Below are 22,229 nucleotides of genomic sequence, written 5' to 3' on the forward strand. Positions count from 1 at the left end.
CGATGATAATTAATAAAATTGGCACAAGTATTTGTTAGGTTAATATAATAAGGTTGGCATTCATTAATTTAAATTTAAGTTTTATTAAAACTCAGAAACATTACTGTAGTTCTCATTTTATGTTGCAATATTTTCAAAGTAATTGATAAAATGAGACAATACAGTCAAACGTGTCTATCTTGAATTTCAGGGGATAGGAGAAAAATTTAAGGTACAGAGGTTTTGAAATATGAAGGTTTTGGAAAAGTTATAAAAATAAGCCATTGGAGCAAAGTCAAAGATTCTACCGCATTTGTATTGTTAAACATTTCATTGTACGACATGTTGTGATTACACGTTTTAATTTTAATGATTACATTGATAGCAAATTTATGCACAACTTAAAAACGAAATTTCAAAAATGTTGAGATTTTTCCTTTTTCTCAGTTGAAATAATTTAAACATTAAAAGGTCATAAATCCAGAGAACACCGCAAAATTTGTTCTCAAATGATCCAAAAGTAATACTCAAGAAGCTTTTTCTCTATTTAAGAATGCCTTCCCCAGTTTCCAAGTGGATGGAATTTTTAGAAAACTTCCTCTTTGTAACATATAATTCAATTGAGCTACATTTTTTACAAGACTTGAGGGACTATATGACTGCTGAAATGAGAAAAAATGCTTTTTGTCTCAAACTTCTATTATTGATTAAGATAGGTGGAGATCAAATTCGAAAAAGACAATGAAGTTGGATTTTGAAATATAGGGTTTTTGGGAAAATTCATTTGAAAGAAACGTGGGGAAAAGTTTTGTATGCATGCTATAAAAATAAACACAGAATTGAAAATAACCAATACAGATATATTTTTGAGACAGACCGGTTTGAGATAAATTGGCTTGACTGTAATCAATTTTTGACTTCAGGAAACAGAAATTCAAAAGAATGAGCACCACCACTTGCTGTATAAAAAAAATAATGCATTTAATATTACAAGCGACTCCCGCTACAATGCGATTCAACTTACGCGAAATAGTTATAACGCGAATTTTTCACGAGTAACAAATTTTAGAGATAACGCGAATTTTTCGCCCACCACAGCACAAAAAAATTTTTTGGGAAGGAAGTATCAGCTTTGCTATTGGCTACTAAATATTGACTTCGTGAATGTTATTACATCCCTTTAAGCATCACTGACAGCCTAAGTTCCCGCATCAAACTAGTCTACGCATCGCGTTGTTAGTGCATCGAATGATCAGTCAGCATCTTTCATTTATTTATTTATTTTATTCTGAATATTAAAGTTGATGAAATATTATGGCACTTTAGTGGCACCTGCATCTAAAATTTGTGAAGATGGGAAGAAAAAATAAGTTTCTGATAAAGAAAAAAAAGGCTAAGATTCTCGATATGCTTGAAGAACTACGAAACGTCGACAGTAGCACGACAATAAGGCTCTTCTATTGTGGATTAATAAAGAGATCAGAAAGAGGAGATGTTAGCACACAAATTGAAACGTTATAAAAGAAAAGGCGAAGCATCCGTATTTAAAAATGTATTATAAAAGAATAACGATCTGATCATAGAGCATAAATCATCAATATCTTCATTTTCTAAATCTTAAATATTGCTACTGTATCTACTGTACAGTACTATATGTATACAGGGTGTTCTGTTTTAACCTGCAAGACTTTTATTTTCGCAACCATGAGTCCTAGATGTATACTTCCAATTGCAAAAATGTTCAAAATCAGACGCAGAGTTAAGATATTGAAAGTTTGAAGCAAAAATTAAAATGAGTCAAAAAATACAAAATTTAACTTTTTATACAGGCCCTAGGTTTCCTAACTAATATTTAGAGAAATAATCTCCATTTAAAACTATCACTACACAAAAAACTTGATATTTGCACGTTCAAAACTCAAGGAGATATTCCATTTCAAAGTTTTAAGGGACCATACAGAAGATGAGATTGAAACTTATTGCCCTTTCAGAAGAATGGCAAGTTATCAAAGTATTTATAATTTTTCATTGCTCTTCACAAATAAATGCAAATGTTGTGCTGTGATACGCAAAAATACACTACAAAACCTCTAACAATTTGAAAAAATACACCCTATGCACACATATGATTTCAATCATTTGTTAACTGCTATATTTACCTCCAAAAAGAATTACTGATGGCTGATGAAAAGTGGTGTAAGTCACAAAACACTGCGTTTCATATCTTGGTGAATAATGGTCGTACTAATTTCAAACTTTTTTGTTGGAATTATTATTCAATGGAAATTATTTCACTAAATATAAGTTACAGGACTTTGGGCCCATATAAAAAATTAAATTTTGTATTTTTTGACTTTTTTATATTCACTTCGAACTTTCAATACCTTAACTCTGCATCTGATTTTGAACATTTTTGCAATTGGAAGGACTAGCAAAAACAAAGGTCTAGTAGTGTAAAATAGAACACCCTCTATACAATGTAGAGCATCATTTTATTATTGCTACATGCTATGCGTACCGTGTTGTTTCATTTTATGTCTTTTGCTCCCATTGGTCATTCATTCATTTTGCAAAGCAACTGTATTTAAAAACGTATTAGATAAGAAAAACGATCTGATCATGGAGAATCAATCATCAATATCTTCATTTTTTAACTCTTAAATATTGTTACTGTATCTACTATACAGTACTATTAAAGTGCATCATTTTAATTTTACTACATGCTGTGTGTACCGTGTTGTTATATTTTATGTCTTTTATTCTCATTGGTCATTCATTTTGTGCATATTAAAGTATTTCATGTTGAATAATAGTTTTTTATTTTTTTAAATACAGTAAAAGTTCAGTTCTTTATACAATAAACAGTAGTGTATATTTGAGGAATGATTTAGAGCAGTTTGAGGGGTGTTTATAAATGTCTAAGAGAATTTGGTATCCTTTAAAAAAATTGCATGCATATATCTTTCCTACACGCGAAATTTCGACTTAAGCGAGGAGTCTTGGAACGTATCTCTCGCGTAACTCGGGACTAGACTGTAATACCATGCTATGAATTATGCTGAATATAATGAAATTTGCTCAAAACATACGTTAGGAAGACATTTTCTAGTTCAGACGAATCAAAGTAAACTCTCTAAGAACAAAATTACAAGTAAAACTGAAAGTTTCTTTGAAACAGTAAGCTCCATACAAAGGTTACTCAGCGCACCTTTTTAATTAACATATTCTTTGTCATTAATATCTTTCATTATGATCTAATATTTAATCTTTAATGTTTGGAAAGCTTTAAAACTGGAGCATTTTCAATCCTGTTAACCACTTTAGCACTGGACTAGAAACAAATTAGGCCTTCAATTATTTTAGAATAGGACAAAATTAATGATACTTTTCACAATAAAAGATATTGGCAAAAAGTATGTTCTTAAGAGAATAACGTGACATTTTTTTAAATGTGCATACCTCTAAAACAAGTTGAGACAAAAAATCACTGCATTCAAGTAAAGTGATTTGTAAGCGTTTAAGAAATCCTTCTTTACTTGCAAAATTAAGAAGAGTTGACTGTGATTTTGACAATGATTGGCTAACAGACTGCTCTTTTGTACGACTACTACAAGTTGAATTTTCTGAAAAAGAAAGTGACTGCATTAAAAAGATTTTCATATACATTCAACAAGTATAAGAATTGTTGTTTTTTTAAATTTTAATACAAGATAAAGGAAAAAGTAACAGCTACTTTAATTTAAATCTTGGAAAGAGATATAATGCATGATTATCAAATTTTCTAACAAAAAGTAAGACATCATTACACAGGCACACAAAAAAAAGATACAGTACAGTATCCGCCACAAATAAAATCACTGGATTATAAAATCAGTCACTTTTTAAAATCAAATCTGGAAGAACAGAATCATTGCAATACCAAAATATGTTAAAATCATCGATGCCTTTTAGAGCAAAGAAGAAAATACTATGTTGAACGTTACAAAACAATTAGTAAACTCTCAAACGATATTGAATCTTTCGTCTTCAATTCTGTTAAACAAACTGCAATACATCAATATTTTAAGACTCTTGTGTAAAAAAAAACTCATGTTTAGTAAAAATGACAATAGTATTTTGAAATACTTAAAACAAAAATAAATGATGTAATGCATTTTGTTTTTTAAAGTATTTAAACTTCAAACCTTTAATTTTTTTAAATGTAGGTATGTTGGTTAATAAAATCAGCCGCTTTATAAAATCAAATGTCCTGCGAACAAATGTGATTTAAATAAGCCATGGTCACTGTACTCAAAGTCCTGTTTACTTTGAAGAGAATATCAAAGAATTTTTAGTTAATCAAGATTCCAAAAGAACATTCTAATTACTATGCAACAAGCATTCAGCTCAAACAAGAAAACTTAACACTTTAGGAAATGAATTTTGAAATAAAACATTGTAGGATTACAGCAGAGTGACTGCACATAAGGATGATTGATAAACTAAATAAGAAAGCAGACCAGACAGCTTGTATGGAGAAAATTTAAGCTTACGCTTAAAACTTCTTAGCAACCGCATTATAAAATCAACTGAGCATTCAAACTAATAATGATATGATACCTGACACACTATGTATCATTACTACAATATACAACAGTAAAATGAAAAAATGGTTTCAGTTGAAACACGTGCTTTTAAATAGTTTATCAAGAGTATATCTTCTACTCTTCATTCAATCTAACTACAATAAACATTGTGTATATTAGAGCAGACTGACCAGTGAATGAACACTTTAGCAATTTTTCATTTTCGAAAATTCCTAGCATTGTTGAAATTGTAGTATCTGCCACATCACAGTAAAATCGCATTAAATGATGTAGTTTTTTTTTTTTTAATTGAGAGAATTTTTATGGCTCAGAATCAAGGCTTTTTGAGGGATTGAAATAAAAAAAAGTGCTCCGACCCAGTGAATGAACAATCATACCAGTGGAAAAATACAGTTTTGTCTAGTTGTTTTCTTTCTGGGTAGAAGGGTGTTACAACTGCCAATTCATCTAAAAAATGAGTTTTAAAACCTTCATTTTCTCACAAAAAATACAAAAGATTCATTGACTGGGTGGTGTTCATTCACTACTGGTCGGTCTACCCTACCTAGCATTAAACAAACAAATTTCTGTATAATATTTAAGAGATATTGAAAATAGCGTACAGAAAAACTATAAGACAGCACCAATATGAAGAAAACACCCACAGAAAGCCATACCCATCTATAATTTTTCAGTATAACAAAAAATTACGATTGACAGTTAAAATATTTTTAAGTCATAAATACCCCACAGAAAAAAACATTCATCATTTATAAAAAGACAATGTTTATCACAAAAAATGCCAGATGTTTATTGCCATTTGCATCACTAATTTATAAATGCTCATCAATTTAAAAAAACATACATAAGGAAATTCAGTTCACAAAAGACTTATGACACACCATACAAATCAAAAAACATTCTAAATTCAGTCTTGAAATCACTGATTGTTTACTCATAGCATTCTCTTTATTTTTTTCCATTTGGAAAAAACGTTTACAATTTACTATCAACTAGTTTTTTAAAAAAAATTAGAACAAGAAACACAATGAAAAGTGTTAAACAAAAACAGAAAGACCAAAATGTACTCTTAGTAATAAAGTATGAATGTTAAGTATTATTACTAAAAAATATTACAAAAATAAGAAGTAGAAATTGAATATTTTCAACAGAATAACATACCTTTAAAATCAATAGAACTAGTCAAGCTCAACTCTTGCTCTGAATCAAAACCTGTAGGCATTATTTTATCAACAGATGATAGCCAGGAGAAGAAATCTGGATCAAAACAAATGGTCGACCCACTAATATGCAATATTAACAGAGCAGGACCTAAATTCAATGCCAAAAAAAAAAAAAAAAAAATCATGGAATAACAATCATACTTTCCCCTCTATTAAGTATACACAAATATCTCAAATTAATTTTTTACAGATGTTCTAAAACATTTCGTTTCAGTCAATTTTTAAATAATAAAAAAGATTTACTCAAAAATAAGTTATTTTCACTATGTAAAGAGATTTGTTAAAGATGGATGTGCATACAAAGTAGCGTAACTAGAGGTTGGCAGGAGTGGCTCTCGCCAGGGAGGCGCCATTTTGAGTGACTGATTTTTTCTTTTTTTTTTTTTTTTTGAATTTTTTTAAAAAATTGATCATATAAGTAGAAAAAAAAATGCTAAAAAAAAAAAAACTTGCAAGAAAAAGAGTTAAAGGGGGGAAATGAAACAATCCTTAATTCTCAAACAAAAAGTGTGAGGGGGGGGGGGTGGTTACCCGTAGTGTTAAATTTCATTTCAATTCACTGAGTTAGCTAAAGACTTTTATACACAATTTGAATATACCAGGGAGTGGTGGTAGAGGGCGTTCTATACTTGATGACTCCTATTTTTTCTTTTGTGGAGAGGGGAACACTGTGTTGTGTATAGTTTTTACAACACAAAGTATTTATTCTCATTACAACAAATAATGTAAGCATTAAAAGTCTTATTTCAATAAAATATCGGGCGGTTGTAATTAGCTAATATATAGTATTTTTATTTTGCCTGTAAGTGAATGGTCATGTTTTATAAGCCAATTTCAGATCAGCAATGCTTTTTGTATTTGCTTTACTTTCCTAACTATACTAGGATTTTTTTAAATGCTTTGATTTTTATCTAAAAAAATTTTTAAGGTTTCTTTCTTACTTTTACTAAATGTGCAAATTATGTTTATTGTATACTCTCCTGGTGTTTTGAAACAAATTCTATTTAAAGTAAGAGCTGTTTTGAAAAAATAATATATACATTGCTACAAACGGAACTGAAAAATGCTTATTCTCATTTAGTTCAAAAACCTACAATATTTATATTTATTGGCGAATTGCAAAGATTATTGGTTTAATTGAACTTATGTGAAATCGTGGGAGGAGAACTAAAATTTTTGGGAAGGGGAAATTTCTCAATTTGCCAAATGAAATCCTAATTTTACCGAATGATAAAATTTGAGCACGCACACGTAAACATACATACATAACATCTACTGCGAAGGAACATTGAAGTATCATTGAAAACAATTTAAAAAAAGAAAATAAAAATAATTAAGTTGCAATACTATCTCCTAATTTGTCGAATCAATTAATCAAAATATCCACACCCTCCCCCCTCCCAAAAAAATAATGTTTTGGGAGATCACAGTGACCTCTGGTGACTTCACATTGGAGCCACCTGCGGGAGGGGTGCAATTTCTTAAGTTCGCCATGGGTGCTCGACCCCATAGGTACGTTACTGTACATACAAAAAGCTAATTTGCAAATTAATTGGGAAATTACTCACAGTTTTGCAAAAAATTACACAAGAATAAAATTTTGAGAACCTTACTACAGTGCTTAGAAAACATAGCGTGCCAATGCAGGGAAAAAGAAAGGCAAAAGCTGTGTTCAAACAAACTGTGCTCATATAAGTGCGACAAATATCAATGAAAGGAAGTTTCAGTTAAGTATCCACGGGTTTTAAGAGATATTTTCAGTATAGTGATTTAATTCACAGTTAAGAGGTAATGCAAAATTTTAAACTTATATTTATGGAAGTGAAAAGTTAAATGTTATGGTAACTGGTTTATACCTTTTATGTGCAAATGTCAGGAGGTAAAATTTAAGTTCTTAAGCCAAGGCGACTCCTCTCTCAATTTTATGTGTGGAAGGAGATCATACAAGGGAGGAAAAAGTTTGCAATAACCTTTCATAACTTCAACCTTTTGTGTACTTTCTCATTTTAAAGTTTTAGGTTCGGTTTCTTGGGTATTTTTTTTTTTCTCTCTCCTTATTTTTGTGCTACAAGTAAATATTCTAGAATTAAATAAATTTGGCAGCATATATATATATATATATATATATATATATATATATATATATATATATATATATACTGAAATAAAATAAAAGAAAATTAGAAAAGAATAAAATAAAATAAAATGGAGTAAACCACAAGCCCAATGTTTCGCAAAGCAACCAAACAAACAGTAAGGTAAATATTACAAAATGCAAACAATAAACACATAAGGGATTTACAAAATTAAACAAATAAGAATACTAAAACTAATAATAAGACTAAGTTGATGAAGCCAGAACTCCTCAGCAGTGGAACTTTCATCCTAAAGTCAACAGACCCAAAATTTTAAACTAAAAACCAAAGTCAGGATGTCCAGTTCCTCGCTTTAGTTTCTAGTTTAAACTTTTGGGTTTGTTGACCTTAGGATGAAGGTTCCACTGCTGACGAGTTCTGGCTTCATCAACTTAGTCTTATTATTAGTTTTAGTATTCTTATTTGGTTAATTTTGTAAATCCCTTATGTGTTTATTGTTTGCATTTTGTAATACAGTCAAACCTTGATATCTCAAACCTCATTATCTCAAACCCTTGATGTCTAGGAAAAAAAAAATCCCCAGCATTTTCTATAAAAACCCTTATGTATTTTCCATAGTTATCTCAAAATTTATTTTTTGAAACCCTTGATATGTTGAAATTTTTGCACAGAAGAAAGTTTCAATTGGCAGTTTTTGCAGTAAAACCAGTTCTAGGGATAATTGCTTAGGGTTTTCATCCTTTTTCTTGGAAATTTTATGAATAGGGGATTGGGTCAAGATAAAAGGGGAGTGGTATGAAGGGGGTGCTGTGTTTTCCCCAAAATTTAAAATCTTTGCATTTCTCTCAAACATGTTGTCCACTTTGAGGGTGGATTTTTGGTCCGTCAGTTATCAAGCGAAAACGCAAAATGTATTCATCATTTTCATCATTCTGCTTTTTTAACTCCAACTAAATAGCTGCTGAGAACTTTTTGAATGTGAGGTTACTGGTTGAAGATAAAATTAGAATTTTTAAATTTTTAGGTGAAAAAAACCAAGTTGAAATTGTTTTTCATTCGCGTCTTTTATCATATCCACATACAAATTGACTCAAATTGTTCCACTACAATCTATGATAAAAGATGCGAATTTAATTTCACAGTTAACAGCTTACAAGATTTTTCCTCCTGCTTAAGTAAAAAGGTTTTTATTGGCATCGTTGTTTCGCAAGCTATCAGAATAAAAAGAATTTGCAATACCATTTCTGCATTTAAGCAAGAAATTTCAGTACTCAAAACCTTACTTTTTAATAATAACTTCCCTAAAAATCTAGTTGAAAACATTTGCTTAAGTATAGCCTTCGATGAGCATTTCGCTTCTTTTGAAACTGTTTAACTGTGTAAATGTATGATACAACCGTGACAAACCATTTTTTATGAATCACCAGGTTGGATGAATTTTTACACTTGGGAAACAGACGACATGGTATGTCTATGGATTGATCTTCTGGATATGTTTTATCTTTATTTTATTGTTACGTTGACAAATGGAATGGATTTTTATCAGGTTGAACAATGGAATTGGCTTTGTTTACATGGATTTCAAGGTAAGACAATTTTGTTATAGGCAGGTACTGTCCCGTGGAAGGCTAATTATCGGAACTTGTTTTCCTAATTAGTCGAGGCGAAACCCCCTGCTTTTAGGTTTAGGTTTGAGCTCTAGTTTATTGCTTTTAGTTTAGCAAGTGGTGCTTTTGCCCATTGTTACTCTATATTGCATGTACTGGAGCTTAAACATTCTCTTTTAGTTCATAGTTAAAATTTTGGTCTTTTGACCATAATTAATGAATCCTCCACGGCTGATGAGCTCTGGATTCATACTTTATCTTTTCCTACTTAATAGCTGTTTGCAATTTTCCTTTTTATCATCATCAATTATTTATAATTTGTTTAATATTTGAAATTCTGTTTGCTTAATTATATATATATATATATATATATATATATATATATATATATATATATATATATATATATATATATATATATATATATATATATATACACATTTGTTTCGGGTTAATAGGACCATATTGAGACGGGCCAATTTGGTCCTAATAACCGGCTGGTCCAATTAAGCGAACAGGACCTAAGTAGCTTGACCGAACAAGCTATACACAAAGCATATAAATGCCCTTATGATTATTCAGAGCTCCATATGTATGGCAAGCATACAAAGAAGAAAAATTGCTGTTTACAAAATGTTTTCATAAAAAATAAATTAAAGAAAAGCAAATAAATCATCCCATCCCGATATGGCTTCAGTTATTATTTCCAGTTAGTATGGATTCAATTCAACAACCAGAAGTAAATAAAAATGTGAGAGTGAAACAATAAGTGCTAAAAAGAACTAATTGGTCATTATAAATTTCCAATTAAATGTAAATTACATATTTTACAACTAAATCGAAGAAATTTGAAATTTCACTGAAAATTTAATTTTTGTTGGAATTGTGCCCCCGTGAAATGAGAGTTTCACTAACCATTTTTTTTCCTCTAAATATTGCTAGGTGTAATTGAAAGATTAAAGGAACCATTATTAAATTTTATTGCACTAACTATTAAGTTTGATTTGATCTCACATTCCTTGGTCTGATTAAACTAATTTTTGGTCCCAATAAGCGAATAATATTAGGTTTGTGTTATGGGATTTGTTTGGGTTCTTCAACATTTGGTTCGAATAAGCAGCTGGACTGATTAACTGGAAGTCCAATTAAGCAGATTCCACTGTATATACAGGGTTATTCAAAAGTCCTTAGACAATCTTTAAGGGGGGACGTCCCCCTCTTAAGGGACATCAGGCATACCAAAACAAGTAATTTTCACTATAGAACATGAGGGCATGAGCAATAGAGGGAGCTCAGCGACAGGGAAGTAAGTACAAGAAAAGGAGGACAGAAACAGTGTAGCTCACATGTTTAATGGAAAACAAACTGACAAGATTGCAACTTTAAAGATGCATGGGTAACAACATAAGGTACAAGTCGTACATAGCATAACGGTTAAAGTTAGTAGGAGGCAAAAGCACACAATAACATACATAAATACCTACTTTGCGACCCCATGTTCTGTAGCGAAAGTTACTTGTTTCAGTATGCCTGACGTCCCCTTAAAGTTTGTCTAAGGACTTTTGAATCACCCTGCATATATACAGTAAAACCTGTCTAGAACAATACTCTTGGGACATTAAAAAATATTGTTATAGACAGGTTACGTAATAAGACAGTTTGATTACTTATGCTGCCATTTTGCTAGGATCAAGGAAAATATTGTTATAGACAGGTTTATAGTTATAGATTGTATAAACAATTTTTAAAACTGATAAAAAGGAAAATCAAATTTAAAGCAAAAAAACATAAAAACAAACATAATTTTCATGTATACATAAATACTATTTTATGCAGCAACGTTAAATATCTATATACAATTCATAACTATTTGAAAATGAAACCTTTTAAAATTGAAAGTTAAATAAGTATTCAGTCCGTAAATATTTAAATTTAAAAAAAATCTGTTTTTTTACCTTCCTGTTTAGGAACTTGAAACAGAAATTGTAAAAAATATTGCTTTTTATCATCTCTTGAAATAAATTGAGAATCATCAACTTTTAAAAAATCATGACCCTTGTGCACATTTGATGTTGCCTCAGGTGCACTAAACAACACTGTGACATTATCTAAAACAGAAAACAAAAATTGAACATATTCATTATATCATAGCATTTTTTCATGTTTAAGGATACATATTTAATTAGCATACCTTCATTCTGAAACTCCAAGCATGAAGAATGCATAGTAAGTTTTAAGCAAGACAGTTCATCAGTTTTCATGTAGGAACTTCTCACATCACTAATTTGAGCAAAAAGAAGAGGGTATCCTGGAGCACAGTAAAAACATAAAAGTTTTATTAAATTTACTAAACAGGATTTCAACATTTATTTCAGTGACAACACAGAATGTTCAGAACCCAACTGGCACATGCCAGTTCCATTAGTATGACAATTGATCAACATTTAGAATATCCACAATGCAAAGCCTGGACTGCAGTTGGATAAACACAAAAACAATAAGGGTGCGGCAAGGCATGCAAGTTTTTCTTTGAAAAATAATGTAGGACTTTACTGCCCCTTACTGCATGAGCTTCACAGTAACTATCCAACAGAATCTCACTAAATTTTAAGTAGTGTTGATTTCTAGTTGAATTACAGCCATTACATTTGGTTTTTGCAGCAAAACAGTAGATTTTCAGTGACATTGTTAAATTGAATAATCACAACTATTCTAACAGAAAATATAATGTTCAACTGTTTCTGAATCTTACAAAGTGAATGAGATCAAATGTCATTATGAAGCAGCTTCTAGAAAATTCAAACAGAAGCCATGCAAAAAGAGCCATCATTAGAAGAAAGCAAAACCTAGAAATTATGCAAGCTAATCTGAAAATTGAAACGTAATTGGCAGCAAATGAGTGTTTAAAATGAAAAGAATTGAAGAAGAGAGCATCCAGCAGTGCAAAGCATGTCTAGTCAATAAAGGGCTTTTTCATCACACAGTGAAAATAATGATGAGACATTTGCTCTTTTTGTAGATCAAATACAGTTCACTTTATTATCAGTGGCAGCAAAAGAAAAACCGACTGTCACTGTAATATTAAAACTGCATTTCTGAATGGCAAGTAGAACAACACTAAATCCATCTAACTGATGTTATAATCATGGATCTGAAGCCTAAAAAAAAAGTTCTAATTCACTTTCTGGCAAAAAAGGGATGTGCAACAAAGGAAGTTCATTATTGCTTGAAGAATGTTTATGCTGGTGCTGAAACAGACATAAGCAATGATGAACTCTGAAGCAAACAACAGTCACAGATGCAAATTAAGAATAAGCTGATGAATTGATTTGATCTGAGGAGACAGACATGCTACAGACAGACATGCTACAGTTCAAGATGTTACTTATGCATTGAAGGTCTCTTATGGCTCTGCCAAAAGAATACAGTAAGTGCCGCTTAATGTGATCAAGGATAACATATATATATGTATATATTAAAATACTTATGCACTATTGACCACACTATAATAAGAATTTTTAGACTTTTGATCACATTCTATTGGATATTTTTAAGCAATTTACCTTATTTAAGAAATGTTTCTTGCACTCTCTAACAAGAATTTAGAGGGTCTGCTTTTTTTTTTTCCAAGACTTTTTCCAGAGGGAAATATTAGGAACCATTTATCTATGTACAGATATAGCTTATAATCAGTTATAATTACTTCAACAAGATTTTAACGGACTGCAACCATACTCAAATCAGGAGTTTTAAAGACTGTTGTTCATATTCTAATACTGTTTACTCAAGAGCTGTTATCATTATTCTAATAGGAAATATTTACCCTAATTGGAAGAGCATAGGATTTGTACCACATAACTTTACTTCTTTTCTCGAGGAATGATGCAATATTTGAGAGCCCAGGCAATGGCAGGGGGCTAGATTGCCAGTAGTTACATAAGAACTGAATAATAGATGATCAGCAGCGAAATTTCCTACATTTGAGACTATCTTCTCCCATTTTTGACCATGTCAAATGACGAATTCTTTATTCAATTCACAGTAGAACAATTTCTATACCTCAATACTGACATGAACCCAAAACTTACCATAAAATCTAATTTCAGTGATTAGTGTGTGTACAGTCCAAAAGCCATCATGATTTGCTTTTTTTCATTCCTTCTGTGAATATTCAGCAGAACTTTTATTCATTTTAAATGCATCAACAAGAAGAGAGCTCATACAAGGAAAAAAACAAATACCAGGTACGAAAATTTAAAAAAAGAATTAAAAGAAAACTGCTACTATGTAAAAAATTCTACACATTATAAACAGTTCTAACACATAAATTTCTAAAATAAGTATTTACCTTGAAACTTACCCACTTTTAAAATTTGCATCATAGATCTAATTTTTTCCACTCCTATAGAATTGAAATGCTTTGAAGTCCATGAGTGAAAAATAATTAATAAAATAAAAAATTGGGCTTCATGCAAAGCAATGCCAATTTTATCACATTCAAATGCATATTCACATAAAGTAATGTTTTTGAGATTAGTCCAAATATCAGGTAGCATTAGAGTTTTCATGAAAAACGTCAATGAAGTCTTTTGTAAGATATTACGTTCTGGTAGCAGTGAAACACTTTCCTTTTGAAGAGACACTTCAAGGTCAAATACCTAGAACAAAAATAAAATAAATATAGGATAAAAGTTATTGTAAACATAAACTTGTATGAATGTGATGTTGCATTCATATGTTTGTTACAAAGCATGTGCTTTTGAAAAAAAAAATCTTCAATAACAATACCAAGCTATCTATATATATAAAACGCTTATGCGTGGCGCAAAATGAGCCTTTATTTCTTTCTCTCCGTTGGCAACGATCCGCTTTGTTTACGATCATTGTTTACAAATACTGCAGACTCGCTTCTAGCGTTAGATGTCTAGCGTTAGAATTTTGATTTTTGAATGAGTGTTTTCGATCACTTGAATATAATTTTCAAAGAAAAGTGCAGTGTGCTTGGGAGTATTTAGATGAAAGATTTAAACGCTGATCGGTAAGAAATGCTGCCGATAGGATTAGACGCGCAAACGCACGCCGTGAACCGCGAATTGCAAATCGAGTGAGTTCTGTATAAGTGTTTTCAAACAAATTTCCGGTATAATCATGCACTTTACTGGAAAAAAGAGTTGAAATGACAGTGATAGTAATGAAACTGGAGAAAAATATTATTTTATTTTTAAAAAAATGCTAATAATAACACTGATACTTATATTCTCGAATACCACTTATTTTATCCGATAGTAATGTGTCTTTTAAGTTCAAATGTGAACAATGTCCTGTTAGATTAACCTTCCTAATAACTATAAATAACGCACAGAGTCAAACTTTTGGTAAATTTTTTTTAGATTTGACAAAACCACTTTTCAGTCACAGACATGTCATATGTAAGGCATCATTCAAGAGTCATAGTATCTGAAAACCCAGAAATTTTCTATCGTGTATGCAGAGAAGTATTATGATTTTCTTCTTTTTTTTAAAAAATCCTTTGCAAAATTAATGTTGATGTCGAAAGGTTTTTCCCTTAACTATAGTGCTTACAAAAAATAAAGTTCCCTACTTACCAGGGCTGCAGAGTCGGAGGAAAAATGTCTTACTCCGACTACAGGATTTTTAGAGACTACGACTCCTTTACCCAAAATTAGTCTGACTCCGGCTGTGACTACTCAAATATTGGGAAAGCTGCGAATTTTGAGAGAAAATCCTACTGACTCCGTCTCTTGAAATTTTAAACCTTCGACTCCGACCCTTTACCATAAAACTGGTCCAACTCCACAGTCCTGTTATAGCTTACCATGAAAAGGAGGTAGATGACCTTAATGCAAAAACATCATTTGTAATAGGTTGTTTGTTATTATTTTCGAATAGATAGGATTAGCGAGACCATGCCTCTTACTATTTGGTGCTTTCTGGAAGATTCTACCTATTACAAATGATGTTTCCCTTCAAGGTCATCCGCCTTCTTTTTTTCGTGGTCAAGCTTAACGAACTGCAACCTGTAAATACTGAATTTTTTTTCCAACCACATTGTTTTATATACAGTGAAGCATCGCTTATACATTTTTGAAGGGACTATGAAAAAAGCGTACAAATGAAAAAATGTATAATTGGTAAAGTAAATATATATTAGACCCTCCAGGGACAATTTAAAAAACGTATAATTGATAAAAACGAATAGAAGAGAAACGTATAAACCGTGCTTCACTGTATTATGTTATTCCACGTAGACTAAATGAATTTATTGGACAATTCTTATTGCAAAACATGTCACTTAGTTTTGCAATGCATTGAAGTTAAGAACTGAACAACAATGACAAAGTAAAGCAACAAATTGAATCTTGAAGACCTGAAGAGCGAAACTTTTCACATACTTTTGCAATGGCATTGATGTTAAGAACTGAGCCACAGTGGCAAAGTAAAGCAACAAATTGAATCGGAAACCTGATTTTACTGCTAATATGTTTTCACAAAATCATTTTGACCCTCTGCTTTATTTATAGTCATTAGGAAGGCTAATCTACCAGGAAATTGTTTACATTGGAATTTAAAAGGCATATTGCTATTGAATGAAATAAATGGTATCCGAGTATCACAAATATTAGTGTTATATAATAATCAATATTTTTTTTTGCTACAATAATATTTTTCTCCAGTTTTACAATTATCAGTCTTAGGTCAACCCTTTTTCTCCAGTAAAGTGCATGATTAGTCCGTAAATGCATTCGGAAACACTTGCAAAATTCTCCCGATTTGAAGACGGTGTAAATTTGTGCACCTTAGCGTTATCGGCAGCATTTCTGACCAATCTGCGTTCAGAGCTTTCATCTAAAGACTCCGTAGCCCAAAGCTCTTGTCTTTGTAAATTATATTCAAGTGCTCTGAAGCCCAGAGGCTCAGTGGTAGCCCTTCCACGCTGCAGGTCCGGGTTCGATCTCCGGGTCGGGCATGATTGATTCAGCTGTTCATTCCTTCAGTGGGTCGATAAAATAAGTACCAATTATGCTTGGGAACTAAACCCTGGGGGTTCCGCGTTAGGCTGACCTCTTAACATCTGCCTAGCACCCCAGAGCCCTTGGTCAGAAGGAGTGAGATGGGTACAGTAGGCCTTGGCCCTCATAAGCTGTCGTGCCACTGGATTTGGTTTCTTGACTCTTAAAACACTTTCTAACATTTTTTTTCACTAACTCACTGCTGTCAGAGAATGTCAGAAGTTGCTTGCTCTTTGCAACTGTTAGACATTTTAAAACATATATATATATACACATATTGACACTGAGCATAGCATAGTATAATGACCAGACCATGAAATGTTTTTAAGTGTATTAACATTGTAGGGTTTTTTCCCCTCCAATTTCTTTTGCATTCAGTAAATGTAGGAAAGAAAGATTATATTATGTTTGTAATTTTAGTACAAAAATGTTCCTTTGCATACTTCTCTCAAAAGATAATGGAATTGCAAACTTTTTCTTTATAATAATCCAATGCACGAGTTGCATGTCAAAGTAATTGTCCCCTTTTAAATGTATGAAAATCATAAGTGTTATGATATTCATATTAAGAAAAGAAAAACTACCTTTTTTTTAATACAGATAAAGCTAGACCAATATTTGGTGACCGGTGAGCGAGCGTAGCGAGCTCGGATCGCGAAGCGATCCGAAGGAACTGCGCAAGCAGTTACGGGGGTTGGCGAGCGTTAGCGAGCAGGGGGCGATAGCCCCCTAGTTAGATATCATAATTCAGTTCTATAAATTACAAAAGGGAAACAACTATGAGTGAGAAGAATATTAAATTGCTTTAAAAATGAACAGCACTTCTCAAAAAAAACTCCTAAAAAATCCTCAAAAAACAAATTTATATTTGATTGATAATTATTTTCTCCTTTCCTGAATATTTATCTGTGATACAATGCACTAGTTTCAAGACGAATAAAATATCCAATTACCTTAAAAGAACCTAACTGAATTATGATGTTATGACTATTTTTTCCTTACATTGCTCATTATGAAATGTTTTTAAAGAAATTTAAAGTGAATTTGCTGCATGTAAATGTAAATTCAAAGTTTCATCAACATTTATCAAGCATGTTATTTCCAATATGTTCTTCATAACTTCAGTAGCATTTAGATTTAATATTTCAATGATATCTTCCCTATTCTAACAAATTAACTTTAAGTGTTCACTCAGTATATTATCATCTATAAAAGAGCAATTAGGTTCTTTGTAACTTGCAGGGTCACATTGATTGAACATTGTCAGAGTCCAAAGCAGTCAAGAGTATATTTAAATTGATAGGAGTGATTGCTGAGCTCAAGCCATCATGTAATAATACCAACAAGATATGTTGTTTTCCTCAAGAGGTTTGCTACCAGATAATAAAAAATATGGTCAGCTGTAGAAATACTGTTTCAAGACTGTCAATCATATAGATATAGAAAATAATTTCAATTTATTAGCAGGGTATGTTTGCTCAATTGAGCTTTAACTCCTTAAGACTGAGTCCGCCCAAAAACGGCTTTGTAGCTTAGATCCGAGTCCGCCCGAATCCGGCCCACTTAAACAAATTCGGGGGTAGTGGGCAGAAAGAGACCCCTATTGGGAGACCACCCCTAGGAAGCTTCTTTCTTCTCGCCGGTAGTCATTTAGCAAGTGACAGCAACAATTTCATGCATAGAGAGCTGCTAATGACTTGAGGTCCCGTGGTATCCTCGAAAAATGAAAAAAGACAAATTCGTTGCACAATTGCATTTAATTTTCCTGAACTTTTAATTTTCACCTTTTTATGCCAGTTTTTTGAAACAAATGGTATTTTGGTTTTATAAATTTATGTACGAATTATCATTAATAAAAATAATACAAAACAATGTTGATAAAGCACACAATTTGCAAATAATTACATATACATGCTTCGGGGTTAAAAGGAACTTCGAAACACGTGTATGCAACTCTATTTGCAAAATTTTGCTATCTGTTAACTTTTTTCCTTATTTTTATTTTCAGCCTCAACGTACTTATTTATTTCCAGTTTTAGAATCTTAAAAGCAACACTTAGCAAATCAGAGCTAAAAAGACATCTAAACAGATCTGTTTAGAGCTTGAATGGGCCCTTGAAAATAAACTGCATCCCCTTTCCCCACCCCACACACACAACTGTTACCCAAAAAATAGCACAACAAAAAATGAGATACAAGGTCATAATTACATTAAGAGATAATAACTACATATACGCACACACAATAATAATATATATATATTACATAAGCATGGTTCGACCAACTCCAAGGTTCAGGTTGCTCTGGTGACTAAAGAAAATGCTTTGGCAACTATTCTCCCAGAATGGGAGAGAAAAAAAGAATTATGCTACCATATTATAAAATATTTAATCTAGCGAAGGATCACTTTTCCTTTTGAGTTCAAAATTTTGAGTAAAGCCATACTTACTAGTAATATGTTAAAAATTTGCACTTCTAAAAATGTAATCACAAAATAGCATTTTCTAATTTTCTTCTGAACAACCTGTCACTCACGCTCAAAGCAATATTTTTTATGCATACATATCTATATTTATATATATTAAAATAATGAAATAAGAAGTTCTGTGTTTATCTGCCTTGCGACAATCATTAGAAATCTCTAACAATGAAAATTTCAGGAACAGTTCAGTTAAGGATGAGATTTTAAAAAATAAAAAAAAGTTGTTGTGTGTTGTGCTACGTATAACGTGGCTGTAATAAGTTGAGCTACGAATTTGGCAATGCTTACCTTTTCTTACAGAAAATTAGAAAAATATAAAGACATAGATAGATAGATAGATAGATGGATACAGACATAGGTAGATTTAAACACATGTACAGAGATATATTTTCTGATTTTCTGTAATTCTAAAATATGTCTCTTAAAAATTTAAAAAATATGTATATTTCTAAAAAAAAGAATGTTTTATAATTTTACTATACCCCTTTTTCAATAATTTTATAAAAAAGGAAAACATGTATTAAAAAGAACTATATGTTTTGTAATTTATTTATTCTACAGAAGAATAAATGTTATTGGCTATGCTCAAACTTTTTTAATCAATCGAAATTGGGGGAAATGTTTCCAAAAACTAAAGCTACTAGATAGGTTAGGCATTTTGCGCTGTAGGCTGAACATAATATCTACAAAAAACGAACTAATTAGCAATATGGGTAGGAACTGATGGAAAGTCATGATGTGAGACCACCTCAAAGATCCTTTCTTCCGACCCAAGTATTTTCAACTGATGGGACAAGTGACAGTGATATACAATTCCCAATGGCAAGACAACTACAAGGATTGATAGCTAATAACTTGTGAAGATACACGCTTTTTGGGAGGAAGGGGAAATGAAGAAACTTTGATATTCATTGTAACTTTTTCATTCACGCAACTTGTTCTATTTTTTTCCCTTTGAAATTCTTCATTCCAAAGTTGCGTTTGATTTTTGAATACTTTTTTCTTGTTCAGATGTTTTATTCGTAATTTTAAAACATCCCATGTATCTATACATCGCAGACAGTTGAACCAACAAGAAAGATGCGCGATAAACACTAGACTAGGGAAATAGTGAAAAAGGCCACGCGCCTGAAGTGCAACAGCGATTAAGGCGACAGCTTACAATGCCTCCTGCAATTAGTGCACACAAGAACTGACGAGCTGCTGCCAATGGGGGTCTCAGAGTAGAAGATTCCATTTCTAAAATAGCTTGGTCAAAAAAGTCAGGACTTGACTGTAGTAAAAAATTCCCCCCTTCCCGGTCTTAAAGAGTTAAGCACGACTGCAATAAGGCAATGAAAGCATTACAACATATTTTCTCTTGAGTAATAGATAAAATTGTAATTTCACTGCATCAGTGTTTGATATAAAGGTTCTGACCAATCAGGTTAAGTAACGAATAGATTTTCCAAAAAATATCTGCTGCAATTATTTTTAAAAAAACTTTTGATGTTGCTTAGTAGTAAAATTACAAAGACTGTTAAGTTGGCATATTTTGGAATTATCTTCCATGAAATAAACACAAGCTCAAAATATCTTCAGTAGTATTAGTTTTTAGTGCCGTAACGGTTTGCGTATACAGGCTGAAGTTTTCCTCTGAAAATAATCTTATAAATTACAATGCCAAACTAATTAATAAACCACATAACTGATGTTTACAGTTAATACCTGAATAATCTTAAACTTGATTCATCTTTTCCCCATAAACTTCTATAATTATATACTGTTTCTAATTTTGACTTAATAAGGTCTGCATTATGTAGGTTCACAATTTAATCAAGTACTGATTGCTGATAGCAATTTTACGATTCTGGTTCTTTAAAATGCAAATATCATTATGCAATTTCAATGCATGATGGTTAAAATATTTAAGCTAGAATAAATTACAGTAATTTCAAGTAATGTGTAATAAAATTAATCCTTTTATCTTAACAAAAAAAATACAGGAAAAAATCTCTTTTTTTTTTAAATTTATAAAAAGTAAAACCAACATCTAAAATTACCAAATTTCACACAGCTAAAAAATTATTTCTGTTTTTTAACTGTCTCAAATTGGAATACCTTAACAGAACTAGAGTTGTAGCAATGATGAAGTAAAAACTGAGAAGTATCTGGCAACTTATCAATGATTTTCACAAGACGTAGAGGATACATGGGCATGCTTGACTGCAGATCCACACAGTCTGCATATAGCTCCACGCAAACATTTGCTTCAGATGCTTTTGGAATGCTGGAATATTTAGATGACCGTATGTTTTTCTATTTAAAAAGATATAAAAAAAACAATATATTAAACACAGAAAAGAGCTAATAAAAAATTATAGAACAATGAATTTTGACATACATTATAATTTCCTGCACAGCACAACATCAAAAACCATTAGGAAGAGTGATGAAACATTAAAACAGGATTTATTTTTAAATTGAGGTAGAGAAAGTGTTTAAATCAGAGTTTGCTGGATCCAGAACATAATATTTTATTTGACCGCTTCAAAATATGGAATGCGTATCATTTTTCAGTATTATATAAATCCAAGGACTTAACTTTAAAAGAAAACTACTTTAAAAAGGGAAATAATTACAGAATTATATGAAGCATGTCTTGAACAAGGAAATAGATTAAATTAAAACTTACAATTATGGGCAAAAAAGGTCTAACTGGAATAAAATGGATTAATTATTATTTGTACAAAAGGCAAAAACCCTTCAGAAATTCATCTAAAAAAAAGCAATTCACTGAATATTACTTAATTAGCTAGCAAATTTATCAAAGATGTACCTTTTTTTTCCTTTTAGATTCATGTTTTGCAGCTGTAAAAGAGGTTGTATGATCAGCAACATATAATCGAATGACTGGTTTGAATAAAGTCAGATGATACATTCTAACAGGTACAGATTCTTCAAGCTGTTCTATGACATCATCATCAATATTAACTGCATGTGAAGATGGTTTACCTAAATTGAGATGTAAATTACATTTAAAAAAAATAAACAAAACTTCGCACATATTTTTCATCTGCTAAAGGACATAAAAGGAATTATCTGAATGTAACAGAATTGAGCATACAAATTTGCATAGATCATACATGCTGATGAATAAATATTTTGGTGTCCAGTGATGTAAAGCTAGACTTTCAGAGCAGAAGTGAGGGTATATAAGAGATTATATAACTGCAGTCCACTTTT

The 22,229-nt window shown here is 31.4% G+C and overlaps 1 protein-coding gene across 1 annotated transcript in view; it reads right to left on the bottom strand.

Annotated features, from left to right (window-relative positions):
• Positions 1 to 506: 506 nt before the first annotated feature.
• LOC129231171 (intermembrane lipid transfer protein VPS13B-like) overlaps positions 507 to 22,229 on the bottom strand; it is a 49,182-nt gene continuing 27,459 nt past the window's right edge. Inside the window, exons 8-15 of the mRNA XM_054865419.1 lie at positions 21,823 to 21,998; positions 21,105 to 21,302; positions 13,852 to 14,149; positions 11,683 to 11,799; positions 11,546 to 11,599; positions 5,727 to 5,876; positions 3,439 to 3,602; positions 507 to 641 (exon numbers count right to left, since the gene is read on the bottom strand). Of these exons, the coding sequence (XP_054721394.1) occupies positions 507 to 641; positions 3,439 to 3,602; positions 5,727 to 5,876; positions 11,546 to 11,599; positions 11,683 to 11,799; positions 13,852 to 14,149; positions 21,105 to 21,302; positions 21,823 to 21,998 (1,292 nt within the window). The remainder of the gene's footprint in view (positions 642 to 3,438; positions 3,603 to 5,726; positions 5,877 to 11,545; positions 11,600 to 11,682; positions 11,800 to 13,851; positions 14,150 to 21,104; positions 21,303 to 21,822; positions 21,999 to 22,229) is intronic.

The sequence above is a fragment of the Uloborus diversus genome, chromosome 10, assembly GCF_026930045.1.
Source record: "Uloborus diversus isolate 005 chromosome 10, Udiv.v.3.1, whole genome shotgun sequence".
Taxonomy (NCBI): domain Eukaryota; kingdom Metazoa; phylum Arthropoda; class Arachnida; order Araneae; family Uloboridae; genus Uloborus; species Uloborus diversus.